The sequence below is a fragment of the Drosophila virilis genome, chromosome X (genome assembly GCF_030788295.1).
Source record: "Drosophila virilis strain 15010-1051.87 chromosome X, Dvir_AGI_RSII-ME, whole genome shotgun sequence".
Taxonomy (NCBI): Eukaryota; Metazoa; Arthropoda; class Insecta; order Diptera; family Drosophilidae; genus Drosophila; species Drosophila virilis.
In genome coordinates, this window is record NC_091543.1 from 23,407,007 (window position 1) to 23,432,780 (window position 25,774).

At 38.6% G+C, this 25,774-nt stretch overlaps 1 protein-coding gene across 3 annotated transcripts; it reads right to left on the minus strand.

Annotated features, from left to right (window-relative positions):
- Mnt lies at positions 1 to 25,219 on the minus strand. 3 transcript variants are annotated; one of them, XM_002055331.4, is made up of 8 exons: positions 24,987 to 25,219; positions 12,164 to 13,107; positions 6,479 to 7,325; positions 5,920 to 6,079; positions 5,700 to 5,829; positions 5,131 to 5,273; positions 3,076 to 3,742; positions 1 to 3,007 (listed from the first exon to the last, which is right to left on the minus strand). In XM_002055331.4, exons 2-8 carry the CDS (start codon positions 12,684 to 12,686, stop codon positions 2,928 to 2,930), a joined length of 2,550 nt encoding a protein of 849 aa, XP_002055367.3. In that variant the 5' UTR covers positions 12,687 to 13,107; positions 24,987 to 25,219; the 3' UTR covers positions 1 to 2,927. The 3 variants fall into 3 exon arrangements, with proteins under 3 accessions (XP_002055367.3, XP_070067487.1, XP_015026669.2); XM_070211386.1 differs by having other exon boundaries at positions 6,479 to 6,725; positions 24,987 to 25,217; XM_015171183.3 differs by lacking the exon at positions 24,987 to 25,219 and adding an exon at positions 24,155 to 24,291.
- Positions 25,220 to 25,774: the final 555 nt, after the last annotated feature.

Consider the following 25,774-nt stretch of genomic DNA (forward strand, 5'->3'; position numbering starts at 1 on the left):
TTTTTTTTTTTTTATAGTTTTTATTCCCAGCTTCAAAGATTCCAAAAAATAAAAATGTTTCGTTTTGTTTTTTGTTTTTGTTTTTTTTTTTTTTTTTTTGTTTTTTGAATTTTGTATCGATCATGATTCTGTAGCAATCATTATTGTTCAAAAGATATACACCTAATCCTTTTCATTTTGTTGCTTTTTGTTGTTTTTGTTTATGTTTAATACTTTTTCTTTAACACACTCGCGCACACACATACAAATACACATTGAAAAAATGCTCCAAAATATAATATTTAGTTTAGTTGTTGTCTTCTGCTTAAATTTCAAAAAGTTGTGTATATAAATATTTCATACAAGATCTTCATTTATATATGTATATATAGTAGCTGTGACTAAAAAAATTACATTAGATTTTGGATCAGTGATTAAAGTAGAGCTCTTAAGGCGTTTGTTCAGATTTCTACTCATTATACAAACAAACTAAAAATTAATATTAAAGAAAACGTCGATTTGGCCGTTCAACACACACTTGTCCAACATTAACAACTAAGTCCAGAGTTAAAGAAAATATATTGAAAATCATATATCTAATATGATTCTGGTTAGCAAAAGTATGCAAAACACAAATCGGATGCTCCAATCTGAATTTCAGGCACAACAACGAAAGAACAAAGCATTTTCAAAGTGAATATAAAACAATATAGTTTATAGTTGACTAATCTGTTTCATGTTCTATATCTATTGTCTCTTGGGTGGGAGGGGGTAGCGTTTGGGTAGCTCTTGTAATTGGCCATGGATGTGCCTAATTGAGTTGTTGCTCCTCACCAGACTATTGAGGTCCGTGCATACAAACTGTGAATGCATGGACTTAAAGTTGCTGAGTTTAACCAAAATCCTAGTCAATAATGTGACCATGGATGCAACAACGCTCTTGAGTGGTGTCTATTTCGCTCGAAGCGAATAGCAAACCGAACATGGAGTGTAAAAATAACCTTAATTTTTGCTATTTACTTATAACATGGACATAAATTGACCTGGCCTAGGGTCGACAATTGTTTAATAACTGTTTGTTATACGGCAAACAATAGCAACAAGAGAACTGAACTGAATTGTGTTTAATTGGCCAAAGAAAAAAATAACGTTCGTTTATTCACAAATGACAATTTTCATAATATGCCATGTGAAGTTTTACTTGACTGTGTGTTATAAGTCTATTGTTTGTATCTTTATTGTTTACTTGTTTCGTGTTGTGTGTTGCTTATTGCACTATTTTCATTTTGTTTTCTTTCTCTCATTTTTTTTTTTTTTTTTTGGTTTTTTATTTTTTAACATTTGCTGCAGCTACGCGCTTTTACGACACATTCAATATATATGTACGAGTATGCAAGCACTACATCAACTACAACAACTACACATATACATTGAACATACATCGAATACATCATGTCTATATGTCGCTAACACACACACACACACACACACGCACACATACGTACATTATAATATATATGTCAACAGAATGTAAAAGTTGTTTCGTGTTTTTGTTTTTGGTGGTTCGCCCAGTGACAGTTGCTCAAAACTATCGACATGTGGCTATATGTACATATATATAGATATATATATATGGATATATATATATGTATCTTTGCAGCTTTTTATATAAAATGTGTTTACTCAAGAGCAGGGTTTGTTCTTCCTTATCGTGTATACATATATATATATATATAAGATCTACAATATGATCTAACGGTTTGCGTGGGCTCTTAAAAAATTTGCTCTAGTTTTTCTTAGATTTGTTTGGTGTTTTTTGATTACTTTAGATGGTTTCGTTTGGTCATAGAGAATACGCTGCTATAAGCTAACACACACACTCACGCACACACACACACACACACACACACGAGCACACATATTGCTAATTGATTTTGCACAGTGTATGCATTTTATTTGTGTCTCAGATTCGTTTTTGTCACACATAAAAAAAAATTGTTTTTTTTTTTTTTTGTTTTTGTTTAACTTTCTTATCAAGTGCTAGTGAGACACGTAATTGCATATATGTACATATTTAGGTGCATACATACATACTTAACGTGTACATACTATATATATCTATATATATAAATATATACATAGATATGCATGCGGTTTTATAAAGCGTTACCCATTTGGTGGTTTCTGTTACAACAGCGCATTTTTGTTTTAAATATTTTGTTCTTTAAGTTATTATTAATTGCGGTTTATGTCTGCATGTGTGTGTGTGTGTGTGTGTGTGCGTGTGTGCTATGTGATTTGTTGTTGGCTAATAGACAAATTTTGTTTTTGTTAATATTGTTTTAGTTTTTGCTAGGTTTGCTATATAAACTATATATGCATAGATACATGGTATGTGGCTAAATATTTGCTTTATATAATAGATCTTATTTTGTAATATGTGTTTAAAATGTGTTTGTGTGTGTGTGCGTGTGTGTGTGTGTGTGTGTGTGTATGTTGCTTTTGTAGCCCACTTGATGTTTTTGTTGTCTGCGATTTGCTGCTGTTGTTGCTCTTGTGTTTTTTATATAGTATTTTTGTTGTGTATAAAATTATTTATTAAAAATAATTTTCTCTTTTGTTTAAATATGTATTTTTCCTTGTGTTTCATTTTTGTTTTGATTTTCAAAATCGATGCTTAAATGTTGGGCGGAACTGTTATGTTTTTGTTGTTGTTGCTGCTGCTGCTGCTGCTGTGTGCGATTGTTGTTTGTATAACAGAAATCGAAGAAACAGAGAGTTGAGAACAAGACTTTGTTGTTCGTTGTTGTTGTTGTTGTTGTGTTTGTTTTTGTTTTTAGTAAGGTGGGAGCTGTTGCACACAATTCAGTTGTTGTTGTTGTTGTTGTTTTAGTTGATTTTTAAAAAAATTGATTTATTGTTGTTGTTGCCTCATTAGTTGTTGCAATCTATTGCGCCGCAGTGCCGCTGCGCATCAAGAAGTTGTAATTGCGATCCTTGTCCGCCTGATGAAAGCCAGCGGAATGGCCTGCAAATTATCGGAAAGCACAATAGTATTAATTATTATATGGGGTTTTCATTTTGGGCATTGTTTACCGTTTGCTGCTGCGGCCGCGTTGGGCGTTGTTGCCACAATGGTGGCGCCACCATTGAGCGCCCCGCCAGCTCCGACATGGCGCTTGGCGCTTAGCAAATGCGTCGTCGTTTGCGTCTGCGTCGGCATCGGCGGCGAGGAGCTGGCCGATGAGGAGGATGACCCCGTCGACGATGATGATGAGCTGGACGAGGACGATGATGACGACGAGGATGAGGACGACGACGATGACGAGGAGCCAATGAACGAGGCCGACGACGAGACACCGCTCGACGAGGAGCTCGGCGAGGGCGATGGCGTTGACGGCGTTGGGGAACCGCGTGTCGTTAACGTTGCCCCAGTCACATTTGGACTGCCCGCTGGGCTGCTCTGCAGCGACGTGGACAATGCTATTGTTGGTGAGCGGTTGTTGTTGTTGTTGTTGTTGCTGTTATTATTGCTGCTGCTGTTCTTGAGCAGGTTCATGGCAACAGCAGCTGCAGCGGCATCGGGATTCAGTAATGGGCTCTGATGCTGATTCGGATTCTGTGCATAGTTGACTGCAGCGGCAGAGGTAACATTGTTGTTGCTGTTGCTGTTGTTGTTGTTGTTGTTGTTGTGTTTGCTGCTGTTCGCGTTGCTCTTGCTTATCACAGGTGACATGGCCGTTGTTGCCACAGCCGTTTGCAACTGCATAGATGATGAGAGAGCGTGAGAAAGAGAGAGAGAGGGAGAGCGGGTGAGAAAGAGACGGAGACATAGATCAAATATGACATTTTTTAATGTTAAACTCTTCTCATTATTCATTCAGATAATATTATGATAGATGAACAATCGACAGGCCGATTTTAGGAAATAGTTTGAACTAAAAGAAAGCATTTGCGACCACCTAAAGAATTTCTTTTCGACTAGCATCAAGAGCCGAGTCGATCAAGACATGTCTGTCCGTCCGTCTGTCTATCGTTGAGCTCGATAATCATAAGAAAAATATAATTGCAATTTTGCAGTACGAATTTGGCTCAGGCAATTGATAACTGGACACGTTTCAATGCTTGGGTTTATTCCCTTATAATATGCACAGATTCCGAATATTTCGTTTTTCGAATAATTCCCTTGCCCGGTTCTGGCCGAAACCTTTTATTGTTTAGGAGCTAAAGACTTGGACTATGTTATACTGTTAAGCTTCATAAGCATCAGACAATTAAAACCTAAATAAATAAGGCTAGCATTTGAGAACGTGCGGCGTTCAGGGCAAAAGCACAGCCAGAACTTTACTTTTCTACATAGACACATATATTATATATGTATATATTTTATAATATTGGTAATATTTCATGGAATTTAATATATTCGCTTGAAATTTTCGCTAAGAGTGACAAGCGGCAGCCGCGTATATTTTCTCAGACGGAAAGAATATATTGGAAAATCGATACAACTTTTAAATTTCATTTCAACTTTAGGGATATTTCACAAGTTTCAAGAATTAAGTTTGTGTTTTGTCAAAAGTTCAATACACAAGCAAATTCACCATGCAAATTTTCTCGTAAGCCATATAAAATCCACTCTAGTTTTTTAATGAACTAGTTCAATATGACTATCATCTAATAATCTATTAGAGACTCATATCAAGGCGGGATTCGGATCAGATCTTAAATTTAAAAACTATTTGCACAGGAAATTCACATATGTCCTTGCGCTGCTCCTAGCCAAAGAACTAGTTAAATAAGCTGGTGAACTAGTTCCGGATAGTTGACTTAATAGACCCACAATTATTTAAAAAAATATATAGAAATTTATATTTGGCAAATTGTTTTTGAAGGCACTCAAAGAAGTGATTGAATTGAATTTAAACTGAACTGAAATAAACTACACATGGGAACAACTGAGAGAGAGAGAGAGAGAGAGAGAGAGAGAGTCGTCGAAAGAGCTGCAAACTAGTTAAGGATTCATTCACAACTGGTTCAGTAGACTGGTTCAACTTGATAAGCTTGATGTGAACAGGCTTCGCTTGTTTGCATGAACATGAACTTTAACGAAATGTTCTAGACTTTGCATCAATATCTTTCAATGCAACTTACAACAACGGCACAGACGGGCGCGGTGGTGCCATCAAACAGTATGGGTGGGGCTGCTCCGGCCACTGATGATGGAGATAACGACGACAACGATGCTGATGATGATGACGACGATGTGGTTGCCAGGCAAACGGCTTCATTGACATCTGAAATGGAGGGAAACGAGAGAGCTTTAGTTAAATGTATTTAGGCATTTTGGAATAGATATTCGCAGCAAATGCAACTGAAGATCAATGCGATCCGATCCGATCCGATTCGATTCGATTTGATTCGATGCGATGCGAATCGAAATATTTCTATTGCATAAGCTGAAGGTCGTGACGGGGGTTTGGCAGGGGCTGGCGTGTGTTCGGTTTCAAATGATATGCAAAACTTGAGCTACTTTTTGTTGTTTGCGCTGAGAGCGCAAATGCAAATGTCGACAAATTGTCGCAAGTCTCAAGTGTTTTTGGTTGCATTCGTTTTCATGGTTGCCCAAGTAGCCTGTGCTGTGCACACTCCCACACCTTCCACACCTTCCCCTACCATCGCTCTACCACTCAAACGCCTTGCCTTTTGAGGTTCTATATTACCTTTGTCGCTGAGTGGAATGCTCTGATCCGTGGGGCGTTTCAGGCTGTTGAGCCGTTTCTGCAGCTCAAACTTTTGTTTGGCCAAGTGCTCCATCTCTACCTCCTGATCCCGTTCGTATTTTGACAGTTGCTATAACAAGAGACCACACATGTCAGACAGAGCCATATACAGTGGATGGGAGAAAGTGAGTGCGAGGTAGAGACCGCTATATGTACATACCAAGACATATTTGTGCGCCTTGTCGAGTATTATCAAATTGGATGTCTTTTTGCGATCCTCCTCCTTCAGCGGCAGCTCGTTCTTAAGCACCTCGTAACAGCCCTTGAGGTGTGCCCGTCGATTCTTCTCCAGCTTGTTGTGCACCTCGCGCGTGCCAGCCCTAAAAAAAAGCAAGAGAAGAAACCATTTCAAGACTAAGTTCAGGTTGCAGATTATCAATATCTGCCAATTAGCCCTGTTTTGATGGGTAGAAGTTTTTAACTGCTTTTTAAAACGATACCGATAAGACGTATTGTGGGTATTAATATATCGGTAGACTAATTGTGGACATATGCATGAGTTTTTAATTGGATTATAATAACATATCGATAGACGTACTCTACGTATCAATTTATCGACAGATCGATCGTGGTGTAAGTTATCTAAGATATCGATTGATTATTACGAATAGGTATCTATTGTTGCTATGGGTCCTATATGGTCATATCGGATAGTCTTTGGGTCGCAGTATGTGCAGATGTTAGATAATTCATAATTTAGTTGAGCTGGGTTCACTTACCCATTGCTATTGGAGCTGATGGTACGCCTGCGACCGCCGTGGCCGGTCAGCTGAGATCCCGTCACTGGCGCTGAGCTCGAGACGGATACGCCCGATGCCTGATGCTGCTGATGATGGTGATGCTGCTGCTGCTGGGCATTGAGAATCTGTCGATACGAGGTGACGGCTGTGGCGTTTACGGCTCGTCCAGCGCCCCCGTAGCTCATGTGGGCATCCTCCGAGCCGATGAGTGCGCCATGGGATTGCGCTGAAAATTTATGGGAGGACATTGAATGCGAGCGGATTCGGGCATGCGGCTCAAACACTCGACGAGTGGCCACCGGGGGCGGGGTAAGCGTTAATTGCGATTTGGGCATTTGGCGTGACAGCGTCTGAAAGGTGGTCAATACGCTATCGCCAGAGATTTTATTGGCGCTCGTTGTGGCCGCTGAGATGCCAGCTCCAACTGTGGCCACGGATCCGGCTACTGACCCTTGCGTTGGGCAGGCGCCTTTGGCGTCCGCCAACACGAAATACTTGCACGGTAACTCGGAGGCAGCGCTGGCAACGCCCGCTGGCAGCTTGTGCTTCAGCTGGGGCGCGGTCGTGGCCGTAGCCGTGACCGTGGCCGTGGCCGTGACCGGCACCTGAACCTGCAACGGCGACGAACTCGACGCCACCAGCACAAAGGTGGAGCCATCGAAGCGGCCAGCGCCAGTTAATTTTGTTGCACTTGTTGCATTTGCAGCTGTTGTTATTGTTGTTGCTCTGCCTGTCGCTACTTGTTGTTGTTGTTGTTGTTGTTGTTGTTGTGGTTGGGGGTAGGAGTTGGATTTGGAGTTGAAGTTTGTCGAGGAATTTTCATCCTCTAAAAAAATAATAAAAAGAAAGAGAAACACAAAATAAATAAATATAAGAAATATACCAATAGGTCAGCGACGAAATATAAAATAAATCCAAGTAAAATTATTTAAAGAAAAACCTCTTCAAAAGAAATTCAATGCCAACAAATCTGATATTATGATATATTCTCTCTCTGTGTGTGCGTGTGTGTGTGTGTGTGTCTGTTTATAGACGGACAAATGAAATGTTTAAGTGCAAAGAAATACCTTAAACAAAAGGTAACCTGCTGTTGAACTTAAGTTAATTGCAAACGCAACCAAACTAGAAAATGCCCATCTTCATCTTCCCGTAGCTCCCATATCAGGGAGAATGCGTTCTACAAACTATTCGAGGTTAATTGTTCTTTATTTGTAATATTTAGAGGTTCTTTCTTTGAACTTTAGAGAGGCATCCAAGTGTCTCGATCTGTTATACCATTCGAGCTAGTGTCTCGATCTGTTATACTATTCGAGCTAGTGTCTCGATCTGTTCTACGATTCGAGCTAGTGTCTCAATCTGTTATACCATTCGAGCAAGTGTCTCGATCTGTTATACTATTTGAGCTAGTGTCTCGATCTGTTATACTATTCGAGCCATTGTCTCGATCTGTTATACCATTCGAGATAGTGTCTCGATCTGTTATACTATTCCAGCTAATGTTTCGATCTGTTATACTATTTGAGCTAGTGTCTCGATCTGTTATACTATTCGAGCTAGTGTCTCGATCTGTTATACTATTCGAGCAAGTGTCTAGAACTGTTATACTATTCGAACTAGTGTCTTGATCTGTTATACTGTATGAGTTAACCATAAAATCATAGTTTTCAAATTGAGAATGATATTGAAAGAAAAACAAACAATAAGCCCGCTCTCAAAACCTTTTCAATTGAGTACAGGGTATATTATAAGCTATAACATATGAGGGCAATGCAAAAATACAAATAAAGTTGTTGAATAATAAGCAAGAACAACAACAACAAGCAAATAAATAACTTATAATGAATTTGAAAATATATGATTATGTTAAAATGAATAATATAATCAACGAATGCTAATTTGAAGTGTGAATATAAATGAATCAAGCGATGAATCAGATTAAGCTCCCTCCAAAATCAACAAATTAGCTATGTGCTATGCAGATATGCGTATTTAACTGCACACATATGTATATATGTACATTTAATGTAAATGTTGCAATCTAATTATATTTCGAACAATCAAACATTTTCCCACAGCCAACGACAAATAGTCAATCAATATTTCATGCTGTTCACGAGCTTTGACATGTGCGTATTTAATTTTCATACAAATTGGTTATTTTTATAACCAAAATTCGTTTGAAAGTTTGAAAGAGATATATTCTCGTAGATCAAACGCGGCACAAGCTAATCATTATTTCGATATCTTTTCCCCATTTCCTTAATTGAGATAAATATCTACACTTGTTGCATACACAGCTGATGAGAATTGAAACATTTTGCCCTTAGTAATTTCAGCCAAATATTTATCTGAGCTGACATACAGGAAAGAAATTTGATTATAGCTTTGGATTTGACAGACCAATATTAACAGAAGTTAATACGAAAATCGAATTTTTTGCAAGCTAAATCGAAACAAGACATAAAACACTTTTCTAATTTTCGTATCGTATACAAATTGTTAATAATATTGAAAAACCGTACTTCTATCTTCCGCAGGCTATCCCAAGAGATATCATATTTTATGTTAAATAACAGATGTTTCTTCCTTACGATGAAAAAGAGGTAAGCCACAATCATAAGCATTCGTGACAGTATGTAACATTGATGTACACTGCAGGTACATGCATACATATGTATGTACATACATAGACATAAATTAAGCTGATAGCAGAACAGGTCCCCCTACTAGCAACATTTTGCACTCCCTTTTCAAAAAAATAAGATAAATATAAAAAAGAAAAACAAAAACAAACACATGAAGAAACAACTTTTAAAGCTGCACATTTTTGGCACGCACACTAAAACACATGCTCTCCCACTCTTACTGTCTCTCTCTCTCTCTCTCACACATACTCTCTCTCTCTCGCTGTTAACTTAGTGAGCAAAGCAAAGGCCGCTGCTGCAGCGGCGCATTCGATCGCCACGTGCGCTTTCATCACGTGGTCCCCCACACACATGCACGCACACACTCGTGCATGTTATACACATACCAAGACGATAATGACGATAAATCCATTTCTTTTTGGGCGGCGCCGCAGCCAACGCTGACGTTGACGGCCACTGCAGCTGCGACTGTTGCGCTAACAGCAAAGCTTGAAGTGCGCTGAGACGGCTCAGCAACTCAGCGAGCAGTTCGCGCTGGGCTGACAGATAATCAATGTCTAACTGTTGTTGTTTCTGTTGTTGCGACATATTACTATCTTCATGTACAGAACGAATAAACCAATTGCGAGAGGTGGAGCCCAATGGCCGGCAGCCCTAGCGCGCGACTAAACGGCAAATGTGGTTCTAACTGCGCGCGCTGCCAAAGCTGACAACAAAATGCATAATAATGCAAATTGAAAAAAAAAAAACAAAAACAAAAACAAAAACATATACAACGCACGCATACGTTAGCATATTACAGTTACAACAACAACAACAATTGCATCTGTCATCGATCAACTGGAAAGAGCTGTCAATTTCTGTTGCGTGCTTTTAGGCGACACTTGAAAAAAGGGGGAGGGGTGGAAGAACGCTTCGAACATTCGCACTCTCTTCGCACACAAAGTCATGATAACGTGAGAGAGCAAATGTGCAATTGCATTGAGTACAAAAGAGGCTGAGTGAAAAGTAACGACTGAGTACACATGCACGCATGTACGTATGTATGTACGTATGTATGTATGTATGTATGTATGTACATAGGTACATATAGAAGTAAATGTGTAGATTTTTACTCATTTCCTTGAAAATATCGCTTTCATTTCGATTTCTTGCTGTCGATATTTAAATATTGACATAGAAACATCCCAAATGCGAATGCATTAACAAGAGGACATTATTATTTATGCAATGATTTTTCATATCGTCACCGTTTGTTTTTTAATAATTCATAATTTGGTTCCACAGTAACTAAAGTCAGGCTAGAGTATTGGCAGATTCGAGTGCCACCCACTCATGCACTCAACCCATACTCTCTTCTATTTACTCTTAAGCACACATACACATGCTAACTTGTGCATGTATGCACCCAAAAGCTGCTCTGAGTTGCATAACATTTGCAGTTGCTTGCCGTCAGTTTGTTGTTTGTTGTTGTTTCTGCCGAGCTCAGCTGAGCGCAGGCTGGCTAAAAACTAACACAAACACACATGCACATGTACCGAAGCAAAAAAAAAACAACAACAACAACAACAACAGGGGGAGGGAGCACCAGCAGCAGCGGCAACTTAAGACAGCTGTACAAATATTACAAGCGCCAAATAACGGGCATGCAACAACAGCAACACATTTTGTAAGTGTTAAGAAAATAAACATAAAACAAAAAAAAAAAATAACATTAAAAGAAAGGCAGACGCTAATAAAAATATGAACGAGCTCTGTCCAAAAAAGAAAACAAACCAAAAAAAAAAAAAAAATGCGTACAAAGTTCATTGACTTTGCTTTACACTGCCGCGGCGTGCAAAAGACATAGCGAGAGAGCAAGAGAGCGTTGAGAGCGCCTCTCGCAGTTTGAACATTGTGTTTGCAATGACAAAATACAAACACACAACAGCAACAGCAGCAAAGCAAAGTGAGTGCTACGCGCTCTGCGTCTCTCTCTCTCTCTCTTTAACACACACGCTCTCTGGAGCGCCGCTCACGTGGGGCTGCTGGCAGCGCTCACATAAACAACAATGGGGGCTGCTTATGTGCGTGCGTTCGCGCGCCTCTTTCTATATGTATGCATGCATGTATATGTGTGTTGTGTATGAATGCTGCCATGTAGGTCTATGACTAATTTGTCTGGTTGTTTTTCATGGTTGCGCTTGGCTGGCGACGGGCAAGAGAAAAAGAGAGCGCACAAATAAGCGAGCGAGCGAGCGAGCGGCGACATGACGTGACCCCAAACAACAACAGCAACAAGTACGAGCGTACGTGCAAAAAGCCAAAGACAAAATGGTAATAGCACACACTTGTATGTATGCATGTACATGTGCATGTGTTTGTATACGTACGTATGTACGTTCATATGTACAAATATGTATAGGCTGTTTTGTAAGTGGCACCCAAATGAGTACAGCAAAAGCTACGCAAACGAATAAAACGTATGTAAGAAATACATTAAAAGAAAAAAAAACCAAAAAACAATTTTGCTGCTTAACTTCCACCACGCACCCCTCTTTTCCAACCATTAGCCAAGGCAATGAGCAATGAGAGCAACAATAACAACAGCAGCTAAAGTAGGCAGCAAATTTAGCACATGCAAATTTGGCTGGCTTGAGCTGAGCAAACAGAAAGCAGCAAAAGCGCTAAAAATATAACAGTACCTGCTGCGGCTACTGCCGCCGCACTTGCAATCTGGCCGCAAGAGAGCAGCGTATCGGCAAAACAGACAGAGAGAGAGAGGGAGAGCGAAGAGATATCGCGCCCGGCAGCTCAATATTTTGGCTGCCAGTGTGCCTGAACAGTGCGCGCCCACGCAAAGTGCACTGCTTTTACGACGCAAACAAGGTCAAAGCAAGTTTAAATGCAACAGCAAAGAGAGAAAGAGACCGAATTGAAGTCATAAACTGGGACCTAATTTGTTTGTGGAATGTTGCATGATGATGCATGATGTTTGCGTTAGAGACTTGTAGCTTAGTGTTAAATGTTCGACACTCACCCGAAACGATGCTGCGGCCTTCGCTGCTGCGCCCCGCTGCCGCTGCCGCCAATTGCCCATTGCTGCCAGTGACGGCGCTGCTGCTGCCGCTGCCGCTGCCAGCGTACTCATATTCGTGAGTAACAATTAATTGACTGCGTGGACTGCTATGGCCAATGCTGAGACCGACTGCTGCTGCTTCCACCGTTGCTGCTGCTGCAGCGGTGCCGTTAGTCAGTCCATTATGGCTGTTTACGATGGCGGGTGTTGTTGTTATTGCTGCTGCTGCCGCTGCTGCTGCTGCTGCTGCTGCTGCTGTTGGCTGCGTGTTGTTTCTGTTGAGTTGGCTTGCGCTGTTGTTGTTGTTGTTGTTGTTGTGAGCAATGCTTTTGCTGCTGTAGCCATTGCCATTGATGAAATGCCCGCCAAGACTGATGGCAACGTCGTCCCCACCGTTCACCGTTAGCTGTAATCGCTTGAGGTTTTCCTGCTGCTCAATGTATTGAGCAGCGTGCAGTAGCTCTGTTATGCCGTCCTGTGACATAGCCGCGTCTCACACAGCCGCCTACACACACAAACACACACGCACACACACACACACGCACGCACACACACACACACACACGCACACACACTCGCACACGCACACACACACAGCGCAAACGAAGAGAGCGAACAAGCGTTGAAGTGAGAAAGTGAGAGAGAGAGAAAGGGAGTCACTCAAATTTGGGTCGACACGTTTACAGTTGAAATTCGGTTGGTTTTGTTGTTGTTTGGCTTCGTTTTCTTCTTCTTCCTCTTCTTCTTCTTATTATTATTGTTGTTTTTTGCTTTTGGCGTAGGATGCAGTTTATTGTAGTTCTTGTTGTTTTTGCTGCTGGTGGTTATTGCAGTAGCAATAGGCCCCGTTACTTTTGATTAATATTGTTTAAGTTTGTATGTATGTATGTATGTACATATGTGTGCTGAAATGAGAGTAAATCGCAATTAAAGCCACGATTAGTATGCAATCTGACTAAGAACAAATTTAATCAGCAAATCGCTCGTACAACCAACAAAAATAATTGATACGATCTAAGAGTGATTGACATATTTGTATATCAAGCTTAAATTAAACAATGCTCTTTAATTATTATTATTTTACTCTCAAAAAAAGAAAAAAAAAAGTACAAGTACATAAAGTCTCACATAGTAAATATATTTATTGGTTTGAAAATACTATACATTTTAAATTCGATCGATTTCAGTTCATAAACTGTAATAAATGTAGCTACAATAATAGCTATACCGTTAGCTTGCACTTTATTGCAGTTGCAAGACATAGGAAATTTAAATAAATATACATATATATAATTAAGTTTTACACGTTAGGTTACTATAAAAAATATATTTCAATTTATTATTTTCACTTAACGGCTACTTTTGTTGAGTACATTCAGATTTGCTTCCCGAATAAGAACTGATTTATCTAACTGTTGCGGTCGCTTAGCAAACTTCGCTTTGAGAGAGTTTGAGTCAAAATTGAGTGAAGTTTGAGCTGCGTCAGCAATTATGCGTGGGATAGTACTCTGATGGGAACATTGACAGTGGCGTGATATTTAGGGTGAATTGTTTATGTCTACCAAAGGGGGACAGTTTGATCTTGACCAATGTCGATGTTATCACCAGGCTCTTTGTTTACAATATTAGAAATGTTTATAATTGTGCTTATGCTTATGTGCTAAGATATGTTAAAGGGTGGGTGCGACTATGGATATGTCACTCCCCCAACCATTAGAAAAGTGCCTGTCCTCAGGTGTTTAAGTTTGGATATAGTGTAACATTTTCTTCTTTTACAATTGGTATATCTCCTATTATTGTAGGTGTTTCTTCTACTTTGGGTTTTTTATATTTTATAATTAATTTCTTAGGTATGCTTTTGAACTTATATGTCAAATACAGTGTTAAACTTATTAATATGATTACAAATATGGTTATTGTAATTATCTGGAATACATTGTTAAATTTTGTATGTGCATTTATAATTTGTTTCGTTTGTACAAACGAAAGTGGTTCTAATTTTATAACATCATTGCTTACGTAAATGCTTTGAGTATAATCTAACATATTGTTTGAAATTGAAATTTCATTAATTTGCAATGAACAATTAAAGATTTTTATTATATTGTTTCCTTCTATTGTTATTTCGTTATTTATACAATTATGGTTTAATATAGTTTTTGGTAAATTCCAAGTTAAAATTATATTTGGTTCTATGTAGTTGATTTGAAAATTTTGCAAAATTTTAGTATAACTACATTCTGATGTTATTTGGTTTAAAATTCCTGTTAAACATTCATTATTAATTAATTTTTTTGTTTCTCTGCTATAAACTTTTTTATCTTGGGTAAAATATTTTTCATGAGCTATTTCTGTCAAAATATTATTATTTTCATCCGGGTATGGAATTATTTCGAATACCGGGCTTTTTATTATTTCTCGAGGAATATGGGATATTATCAGTATTTCGTTTGTATCTGATTTAAACCAAGTGGAAGTTTTTGTATTCAACAATTTCTCAGAATTAACATGCAACAAATAGTCATGTTTTAGTAATTTTGGGTTAAAAATTCCTAATCTTGTGAGCTGCATTCCCATCTCAATGTCTTCTATATATTCTGTAAAGTGTTGTAAGTTAAATATAAGGATATCTAATTTCTTTCCTTTTTGTTTCTCTTGATCTAGTTCGTTCATGATTTCTATTCCTTTGTTTATAGCTTCTATTATGTAATTTAATTCGTTAACCTGAACGCTGTTTTCTGCTAAGTTGCTTATTTTTTGTTCAATTTCTGCTTTGTCTTCTTGATCTAATGTTCCAAATAAGTATTTATATGCTGTTCCTACTATGTTAACTAAACCTCTTTTGCTGCGTTTGGCTATTTTTAAGCCGTTTATTTCTCTGTTTAATTTTTCTACTAGGTATTCGATTTGTATAAGGTTATTGAATTCTTTACTTTGTTCAATTAAATTGTTAAAAGTTTCTTCGGTTTTTGTTGAGGTTATTTATTAGTTTTTCTTTATTAGCTTGAGTGTCATACTCTGGTGTACCTGCATATATGAATATGTCCGCTGGTGTTCTGTTAGTCGTTTTGTGCTTTGTTTTATGATTGTACGTGTAGAGTATAGTTTCAAATTTTGTAAGTTTATTTTCGACGTCTGAGTCGCTGTTAATGATTCTTAGTTTTTCGTTAACTGTCTTATGAAATCGTTCTACGTCGGATATACCGTTTTTACTAGTGGTTATATTAATATTTACTGCTTCTGATTTTAGCCATAATTGTAAAGCTGTGCACATAAAAGCTGAGTCTTTGTCTGCCTTTATTTCGATGGGTTTACCCATTTGGTTGAACACTTGTAATATAGCTCGTTTGGTTTCTAGCCAGTCTCTACTTTTTATTTCTATTAATGATGCAAATTTTGAATAGATATCAATGCAAGATAAAAATTGTTTATCTCCTACTATGTAAAAATCCATTACATATTTTTCTCGGATATTAGCGATTTCCGGAGTTATTTCGAAAGTTAATTTTGTATCTCTGTGTTCTGTTTTTGCGATGTTGCAAATCTCACATTCATTTATTAGATTTTGAATTAGATTTTGATAATCTGGGAAATAGTGGGTTTCTTTGAACCAATTGATAGTTTTTTCAATTCCTGGATGTAATAATTCTTTGTGCTTTTTTAATATTAATTCTTTGAATTCTGCGTATGTTTGAAGGTCTATTAATTTTGTACTAGTTTTCATTGCCTTTGTTGAATTATTCGGACTTATTATTTCTAAGTAGGCTTCTTGAAAAATTGGAAAATCTGCTTCGTTGTGGAAGTATAGCACACTTTTCTTTGTGCATAAGTATTCTTTTATTAATTCTTTGGCATGCGTATTAGTCATGTCTTTGTACGTAATTTTTATGTTGGTTTTGTGAAAGTAATTCGTAACTTTTGTTTCGTTCTCGGTTCCTTTTTCAAATTCTATTTGTCGATTATAATAATTAAGTGGTCTTTCTGTGATTTGTAAATGGTTACTGTTGTCTTCTTGAGCACTATGTATTGTTGCTCTTGTGCTAATTGTATCTTCGCCTAAGAAGTTTTCGTTTAATTGAATTCTGGACAGAGCATCTGCCACATAATTTTCTTTTCCTGGGACGTATTTAATTTGGAAATCAAACTCATTTAGCTTGATCTTCCACCTTTGTAATTTCATGTTAGGTTCTTTCATATTATTTAACCAGACGAGTGGTCTGTGATCACTAAGGATTTGAAATTGTCGACCAAAGAGATAGGACCTAAAGTATTTAGTGGCCCAAACGATTGCTAATAATTCTTTTTCAATCGTTGAATAATTTAACTCATGCTCGTTGAGAGTTCTACTTGCATAGCATATAGGCTTATGCTCTAGCGAAAGGACGGCCCCTATTGCCATATTACTCGCGTCTGTAGTTAATGAAAATGGTTTTTCGAAGTTAGGGTATATTAAAATTGGGTCGGATGTTATGAGTACTTTTAGCTTTTCAAACGCTAGTTCGTAGTCTCTGTCTTTTATATTGATTTTTGCTCCTTTTTTTAATTTAAGTGTTAATGGTTTTACTATATTAGCGAAATTTGGTATAAATTTCCTATAGAAACCACATAATCCTAGAAATGATTTAATTTCTTTTGGGGTTTTTGGAATTGGGAATTTGACAATTGCTTGTATCTTGTTGGGATTTGGTTTTATACCCTCAGTTGTGATGATGTGACCGAGAAATTCAGTTTCTTTTCTCATAAACTCGCATTTATCCAACTGTAGTTTTAAGTTAGCTTCTCTAAGCTTCTTAAATACCTTTTGTAGCGACAAAATGTGTTCCTCCAATGAAGTGGAAAAAATAATAATGTCGTCTAAGTAGACCAGACAATCCTTAAAAATTAAATCTTCTAAGAGATTGTTCATACAACGTTGGAACGTTGCAGGTGCATTCTTAAGACCAAATGGCATGCGAGTGTACTCGTAATGGCCATGTTTAGTCGAAAATGCGGTCTTGGGTATTGAACCAGGATCCATTTGGATTTGGTGGAAGCCTTTGGCTAGATCAATGGTTGTGAAATATTGACATTTTCCAAGTTTGTCTAATATTTCATCCATGATCGGGATAGGGTATTTATCATTAATAGTTAGTTCATTGAGATTGCGGTAATCTATGACTAACCGGAACTTTTGCTTTCCAGATGCATCGTTTTTCTTTGGAACGATTATTACTGGTGAGCAGTAAGGGGATTTGGATTTACGTATGATATTTTGTTTTATCATATCGCTTATTTGTTTATTTACTTCCTCATCGTATATTTGAGGATATTTGTATGGACGCTTGTAAATTGGGTCCTCATGTTTTGTTAGAATTTTGTGTTTAATTGTACTAGTGAAAGTCAAATTGTCACCTTCATGGTACTGGATATCACGAAATTCATGTAAAACTTTTTTTATTTTTTCTTTTTCTTCTGAGTTTAGGTGCTCTAGCCTAAACTCATTGTTTTCTATTAATTCATTATTAATAGCGAAGTTAAATGGTCTGTCCTCTGTTGAGGGTGGATCAAGGCACTCTTGTGCGGTCATGTCCTCTTCGACCTCTTCGTCGTTATATCTAAAACAAAAGTTAAATTCTCCTAAGGTTACGGATCCTTGTGCATAGTCTATTTTTGCTTGACATGCCTCAAGGTATTCTCTCCCAATCAGAACATCATAATGCTCTGAGAAGTCGTGAATATAGAATTTTTGTTTGCTCGGACAAATTTTGCTTGCTCCTAATCGTATACTTTGTTTTAATTCAATAACACCATTTATGGTGTGAACCTTTAATGTTTCGTTGTAAACTGGAAAATTTAAGCGGTTTGTTTTCATTAGATTTATGGTTGAACCTGTGTCGATGACACATTTTAGAACTTCGTCATTCATAATCAATTTTATGAATGGATTTCTTCTGTTTGTTCCGAGGCTTGCTGATGAAAATTTTCGGATGTATCCATTTTCATCTGCCCACTGTTACTATCTCTTTGACGTTTAGTCGGAGGGTTTGGTGCATTCAAGCGTGAATGGGACTGATTTTGGTAGTTTAAGGGATTTTGGTATCTACCTTGACTTAATTTCTGTTGGAACTCGTGGTGAGCTTTCTGATTGTCTTCGGACTTATTATGCTGTTTATTTTGTGCGTGATAACTCTGATTCGTGTTGGAATAGCCACTTGAAATGGTGGTTGGGTTAGCATTTTGCTGATAATTTCCCATGTTCCTACGATTGTTATTTGGATTTCCCTGAACATTATTATTTTTAGGTTTTTCAGTAACGCTATTTTCATATAATCCCTCTCTTTGAGCTACTTGCTTTAGTTTTTGTGTCGACGTAATGTCGTGTCTGGCTAACATCATGAAAAGCCTATCTGGTAATTTTTTTGTAATAACATCTTTGATTGTGTTATTCATAGCATTTGTATAAAGGGTTGTATTGCTAGGTATATTTTCTAGTGCTAACTTATTTAAAATAACAAAAGATTTATTCTCGAGCTCCTCGATGAACTTACGGACGTTTCCTTGGTAATTCGTGTTGTATAAGCGTCGAAGGAGTTCTTCAAATGGTGTCTGCACTTTGTATTCTTCAATCAATGCGTTTCTCAGCTCCTGCCAAGTGTTGGCTGCTGTCCTTTGTGATATTCTCTGAGCATCTCCTGTGACTTGCAATTCGATGGCTCCGTATAAGATGCTATGTTGTCTAACATCTCGGGTTGGATACAGGTGTAGGATGTAATCTATCCTTTTAATGAAGGCGTTTAGTTGATCCGTTGATCCGTCAAAGCTTGGCACCTGTCTAAGTTGTGAAAGGGCCTGGTTGAGGTGTTGTTCTGATAATTCCATTGTCATCTTGGTGTAATACACTTTTTTTTGAATAGTTTTGAGTTTGTAGGTTTGAACTTTATTGTTCTTTGATTTTGCACTTTTATTTTAAGTTAAAGTTTGTGATGGATTATTGTGCAAATGTTTTTTTTTTTTTTGTGTGTGTGTCTTAAAAAGACTCAGTAATAACGTATTGCAGGGATCAAACGATATGCAAAGCCAGTCGTTATTAACTGTAGTAGCTTTATTGCCCAAAGGGTCAATATTATTAAGCTACTAATGACCCGAAGGTTCTTGTGCGGATACGTATTCGAGAAAATTTTTATTACACTCCGACAACACTTTCGGTCGCGATTGTGCGTTAGATCTGGGAATTAATTATCCTTTAGCGATCTTTAATTTTTCCCGACGTATCCTACCGGCTGCGCCAATTAAGTTTTACACGTTAGGTTACTATAAAAAATATATTTCAATTTATTATTTTCACTTAACGGCTACTTTTGTTGAGTACATTCAGATTTGCTTCCCGAATAAGAACTGATTTATCTAACTGTTGCGGTCGCTTAGCAAACTTCGCTTTGAGAGAGTTTGAGTCAAAATTGAGTGAAGTTTGAGCTGCGTCAGCAATTATGCGTGGGATAGTACTCTGATGGGAACATTGACAGTGGCGTGATATTTAGGGTGAATTGTTTATGTCTACCAAAGGGGGACAGTTTGATCTTGACCAATGTCGATGTTATCACCAGGCTCTTTGTTTACAATATTAGAAATGTTTATAATTGTGCTTATGCTTATGTGCTAAGATATGTTAAAGGGTGGGTGCGACTATGGATATGTCACTATATATATAATAATAATTCTCGACTCTGCTCTGTTCAAATACTGATTTGAATATATTCAAGTTTGATTTAACAAATGTTTATTGGTAATTGCGAATAGCGAAACTTAAATATTTGTCGCCTGTATGCGCAGCTAAAGCCAGCAGCGCAGTAGCGCAGCGGCGCAGCAGCGCAGTGGCGTCGCAGCGATCATGGGCAGCTGTTGTGTTCATGGTACTTGTGCACAGACAGCTGCGTGGCGGCAAAAACACAAACACAAACACAAACAACAAGCACACAGACACACAGCAAAGAGAGGCTGCCCCAACAAGTTGCAGAGCCGCGACGCCGACAGCGATGCCGACGCCGACGCAGCGGTCGCCTATCAATGAAAATTACATTGACGCGTGCGCGAATTGGATGTCGGCAACGTCAGCTGCTGCTCATATTAAATGCATGTGTGTGTGTGTGTGTGTGTGTGTGTGTGTGTGTATCAGACCATTGACAACTAATGCTGCATTGTACTTTTGTCATAAGTAGCCCCGCTCATAATTCATAAAAAGGTCAAGGGTCGAGGCATTCGACAGTCGGCACCTGGCGACAACAGAAGGACATTGCAGCCGGCTGCCGCATACAAAGAACGCTATAGAACGGAACTGAGAGGGGGACAAGCAGCGAGGGGCAAACGCTGCTGTTACAGCGAGCGCAAGCTTTCTAGCGCGCAGGAGCTTTATTTATTATATAGCGTGGGCGCTGTTGTTGCCAGTCAGATGTCAGTCGTCCCTCTCTCTCTCTCTCTCTCTCTCTCCCTCCCACTCTCTCTGTATCGGTCTGTAGTTCGTGTGCTTTGCCTTGACATTAAACGCAATTTGATGGTCCTCAGGCAACTTCAGGGTTGCCAGGAGCCGAGCTTTGCCGCTTTTGTAAATGCGCACAAATACACATGCACATATATGTACATATACATATATATGTAATTTTGTGACAGGGTGCGACGTTGACATTTTGTTTTTGCGAATTGCAAAGAGAGTAAGAGAAATGAGAGCAAGAAGTTGTAAGAGAGCGTGCGTGCGTGCGTGCGTGTTAAAGGTTGACAAACTTGCGCGTGGCCAAATTCTATTAATTATTTAAATGCGATTCGATTTAAATAGAATATAATTCGCAATAATTGACCAAGTTAACAAGAATAAGCCAAGCCTGGCAATTATACGCCCTCAGCCAACCGCCCACAACCCTCCTCCATGGGCCGTGCTGCGGTCCCCATTTGGAAACGTGTCTTGCGACAGCGAAATTTAAACGCAACGCGATGACGCGACGGCTGCCTTGTGTTATCAGCTCCCTGCGTACCTTAACCAGAAATCGACCCTGTGTGTCAGGAACTACAACATCGGCAAAACAACAATACAATATCAAACAACCCCATGGGCCAAGGATCGGGAGTCGGGGTCGGGGTCGCAACTCGTCGTATTTCCCAATACTTTACGGACCATTGTCGTCGTTGGGCTTTCTTTCCATCTTTCTTTTTGGGTGAGAGCATCGTGTGAAAGAAACCTTTCGAGAACAGCCCGTAGCTAGGCAGAAGGGGGCAGCGGGGTTGTTGCCATTCTGAACGCAGTCAAATTCATTTCTATAAAGCACTTCAGAATCCCTAAAACCGGATTCGTTCCTGCAGCGCCTGAGAACCTAAAAGTCAAAAGGCAGGGAAATGAAGAGAAAACTCGCCGCGGCTTTATGGAAAAACTAATAGGACACAAATTATTTAACATTGTGGTTGATTAAACCACAGTCAAAAGAGGAAGAAAACGCGAATATACAAATGTATCTAAAAACATCATTCACCTCGAGGCTGAGTATCTACTGAAGATAACCAAAGGCCCAACCATATTGAATGTACATACATGCATACGTGCATACATACATATTTATATGTAAACTAAGTATGTATGTGTGCGTTAATCAACATAGCTGTAGATCGCCGTTGTATGCTGTCATTCGATACATATCACACTTGAAACTTAATATTCTTAAGTACATAAAGCAACAAAAAACAATACTAAAAAAAAAAAGAATAAACTGCACTTGTGTAAGTGTGCCCTAATTATGTGCATACATACATTCACATGCATGCATATGGACATATATGTATGTGCATGCGTATTGAATAAAGGGCAAATGTGTCTCATAATCGACCGATGATGAGTCACAGTTAATAACACGATTTATCCAATAAGCGGCAAAGAAAATCTATTTTTAATAAGGTTTCCATAAAAAAAGTTAAGTCTTGCCGCAAAGCTTTCAAAAGCTTCATGTTCATTTTACGGGAAAGTACCGTTTTACAATTCGAAAAAAAAATCATGCAGGTACAGGTCCAATATATGTACATACATATGTACATGCATCTCTTCAAAGCTAACCCTTAAGAGAGGTATTTGGTGTATGTTTAGGACAATACGCGTATAGTCATGGCGTTTGTATTAAATACATAGACACATCCACTAAATGTTAAGCAAATTGAATTCTGTCTGTGTTCTTTGAATAGGTTAGTTAAACGATCTAGCCAACGAATGCGCTGATCTTTAAGATCAAAATAGCTAGAGGCGACACATGTGGCAGGAAATTCCTCGCATACGAATCAAATGATGTTTATTCCACTTTCCAACACTTCACTAAACTCAAACAGAATGGGAATCACTCAGACATTTCTAGGTCTGGTATATTTTGATACATGTTTGGCTGCAGTAGGGTATATTGTAGTCGAGCAAACTCAATTTGTTTCTACCATATCAATATTGTTGTCAGTCGTGCGTGATCGTACGTGCACGTTATGCTGACACGTGGCCATCTCTAGTTTCAAGCTTGTTATCGCAACAGATGCAATATGTCTATATACGTATGTATGCAGCATGTATGTATGTATGTATGTTTGCAAGTAATTCTGTGCTTAGTGACACAAACAAACATACATACAAAGATGCAAGCCACAGCGTCAGTTATTGTCGCTCTTTGCTTTCAAAGTCGTTCGTAAACTTTAACATTCATATGCATACATGCATAAATAGAAACATGCACATACGCACATGTGTACATGCGTTAATATGCATGTGCTTGCATTGATACTTTCTACGCACATTTGTTTTTATCATTTTACATGCATACATATATGTATGTATGTATGTATGTACTATATAAAAAACATTGAAAACTGACGATAAAAGCAGTAAAGCAACTGAAAAGGGAATGAAGAAAGTGAATTTCAAAACAACAGCATTCAGCGATTGAAGAGCTTATAAAAACAAAAGAGCGGCTAAAGCATAAAAGCAAAAAAAAAATAAAATAATAAAAGCAAAGTGTAGAAAGCAAACAGAGAAAGAAATAAAAAAAATTCTGGTGATGCGAGGGTTTCTTGCCAAATGCTTTCAGGTTCAGTTTCGCACACAAAGAGACACGAAGTCAACGTGAGAGCCAGAGATGGAGCCAATACACACGAACACACGTACACAAAACAGGCAGCCAAAGAGAGCTACACACACATAGCCACGCACTTTCTTTGCATTTCGTTTTGACGTCGTTTTATTATTGTTGCTAATTTCAAAAAAAAAAAAAAAAATAATAATAATAATAATAGTGTTTGCAGCTTGCAAGAAGAGAGCAATTGGTTGCTTTCTCAGTTGTTGTTCCCGTTGATACTATTACTGCATATAAAAATAGCAAAACGATTGTCTGACGGTCGAAAGAGCAAGCAGCGCGAGAGAGATGTTTGTGTTTATTGCGTGTCTGTCTGTGTGTGTGTGTGTGTGTGTGTGTGTGGGTGTAGGAGTCGCATAAAGGACATAGCCAAAGAAAGAGCGGGAGAGAGTGTGAGAGAGTCTAAGTCAGAATTGTGGCAACGTTGGCAGCGCTGCTTTGCTAATGTTGTTGCCGTTAGTTAACCACATACATATGTATGTACATGCATACATAACATACACAAATACATCTTTGAGTTTTTGTCATGCTTGTATTTATACAATTTATTAAAAACAATAAACACACACACACACACAACGACAAAGACGACAGCTGCATGAGCCAAGGCACGCGCTTTGTGGCATGAGCACGAGAAAAAAAAAGCTTACGCACACACACACACACACACACATGCACACACGGGCGAGAACAGCGAAAAAAGCTGAACCACGAATCCGAAAATTGCTCTATTTGGGTTTTTTTTATTTCATTTTTTTTTTATACACATTTTTGTTTTTTTTTTTTTTTTGGTTTCAAAAAAGATGTTGTATTTTGTATGTTTTGCACCTACTTCTTTATCTCATTTGTTGGCAAATAGGAATTGGAAAAAAATAGTAATTTGTTATTACTGACGCAACGGACTGACGTCGTCTGCTGCTTGCTGCGACTGCGACGACGACGCGCACGGCACGGCTAAACAACGTATAATGAAAACGGCAGGCGGCAACGCCAACGTTGACAAACTGCCAACAGCGCCAACCAAAGAGAGCTAACGAAAGAGGGTGGGAGAGAGCAAGAGAGGGAGAGAGAGTGAGAGAGCAAAAGCGCTTAAATGAGTGCTGCTTGGAGCTTGCGCGTGCTTGTACTGTTTTTTTTTTTTTTCTTCTTCTATAAGTGTGCGTGTGTGTAGGTGAAACAGGGAGAAGCGCAAATATAAGAGGAAACCAAAAGCACGCGCGCCATGTACAAAATGTGTCTGTTGTGCATGCTGGCAGCGCCCCGCCCGCCCCTTGCAAGTAAACTACACTGGCACACTCACACACTGATATATGTGTGCATGTCATATATGAATGTACACATGTATGCATGTATGCATGTATATATAACCGAACGTACACATGTATGTATGTATTGTACACTGAAAAGGGCACATGCTAAAAACAAAGCCAAAAGCTGACGAACTGGTCCGCAGCAGCAGCAAAAATCGACTTCGCTGCTGCTGCGCCCTGCACTTTGAACCGAAATTGCTCTTACACACATAAATATGTAAGTATGTATGAACTAATGTACATACATAATCATGTATACGTGTATTTTTTAAACATACATACACACATATGTATGTGGAAGTGCATGTATGTACATGCATTGCACATATGGATGTATTTGTTGTTTTTATTTACCGTTGATATTATGAACAGTTTTAATTTGTTGTTATTTTCCACACACACACGCACACACACACTAGCGCGTCGAAATAAACTTATGTACATACACTTGAAAAAAAAAAATTAAACGATAAAATTGCAAAAATTAACAAAGGTTTTTGGCTAGCTGCTGCTTTGTTTTGTATTTTGAATTATTTTTGATCGTTCGCTTCTGTTACTCAGCTTCTGCTACTACCCGCACACACTGCAATGACACAAGCAAAAGCAAACTAAATGCTGGCGCTGTGGCTGGCTTTAACTTTGACTGGCACAGCCGCTGTCGCAGTCGCAAGCGTTGCGCCAACAGCAGCAGCAGCAGCAGCAGCAGCAGCAGCGGCGGCAACAACAACAGCAAAAGCATTTGCAAAAACAACAAAAGCAAACGCACAGTGCAGCCGCAATACGCGAGAGCGGAGAGCGCGAGCGCACGTGACGTGGTGCCGTTAAAATGTGTGTGTATTTGTTTGTGTTTGTGTGAGCGCGAAACAGGAAGAAGAAAATAAAAACAACAACAGCGGCAACGGCAGCAGCGGTCGCACCAGAGCTCTGTAATTGTAAATAGCAGCGACGGCAAGAACATTAGGGTGGCACCGCACCGCATACGCTTGTAAGCCCGATTGTACTGGAAATTCGAGAGCATGTTTTATTTTTAATGAACTTTAAGGCGCATTGCTAATAGCCAGTGGAGCCCCTACAGAGTGACTGCTGCTGTTGCCTTTGCTAATTGGGAATTGGGTTACACTTACAACACTTGTAACAGACAC

What these genes read in the sequence shown, in the direction of transcription:
- Mnt (XM_002055331.4), bottom strand. Translation starts at nt 12,686, where the DNA reads ATGTCACAGGACGGCATAACAGAGCTACTGCACGCTGCTCAATACATT. An exon ending in AGGCCGCAGCATCGTTTCGG is followed by an intron (nt 7,326 to 12,163) that starts GTGAGTGTCGAA and finishes TTATTTTTTTAG; the next exon opens with AGGATGAAAATTCCTCGACA. An exon ending in AGGCGCACAAATATGTCTTG is followed by an intron (nt 5,830 to 5,919) that starts GTATGTACATAT and finishes CTCTTGTTATAG; the next exon opens with CAACTGTCAAAATACGAACG.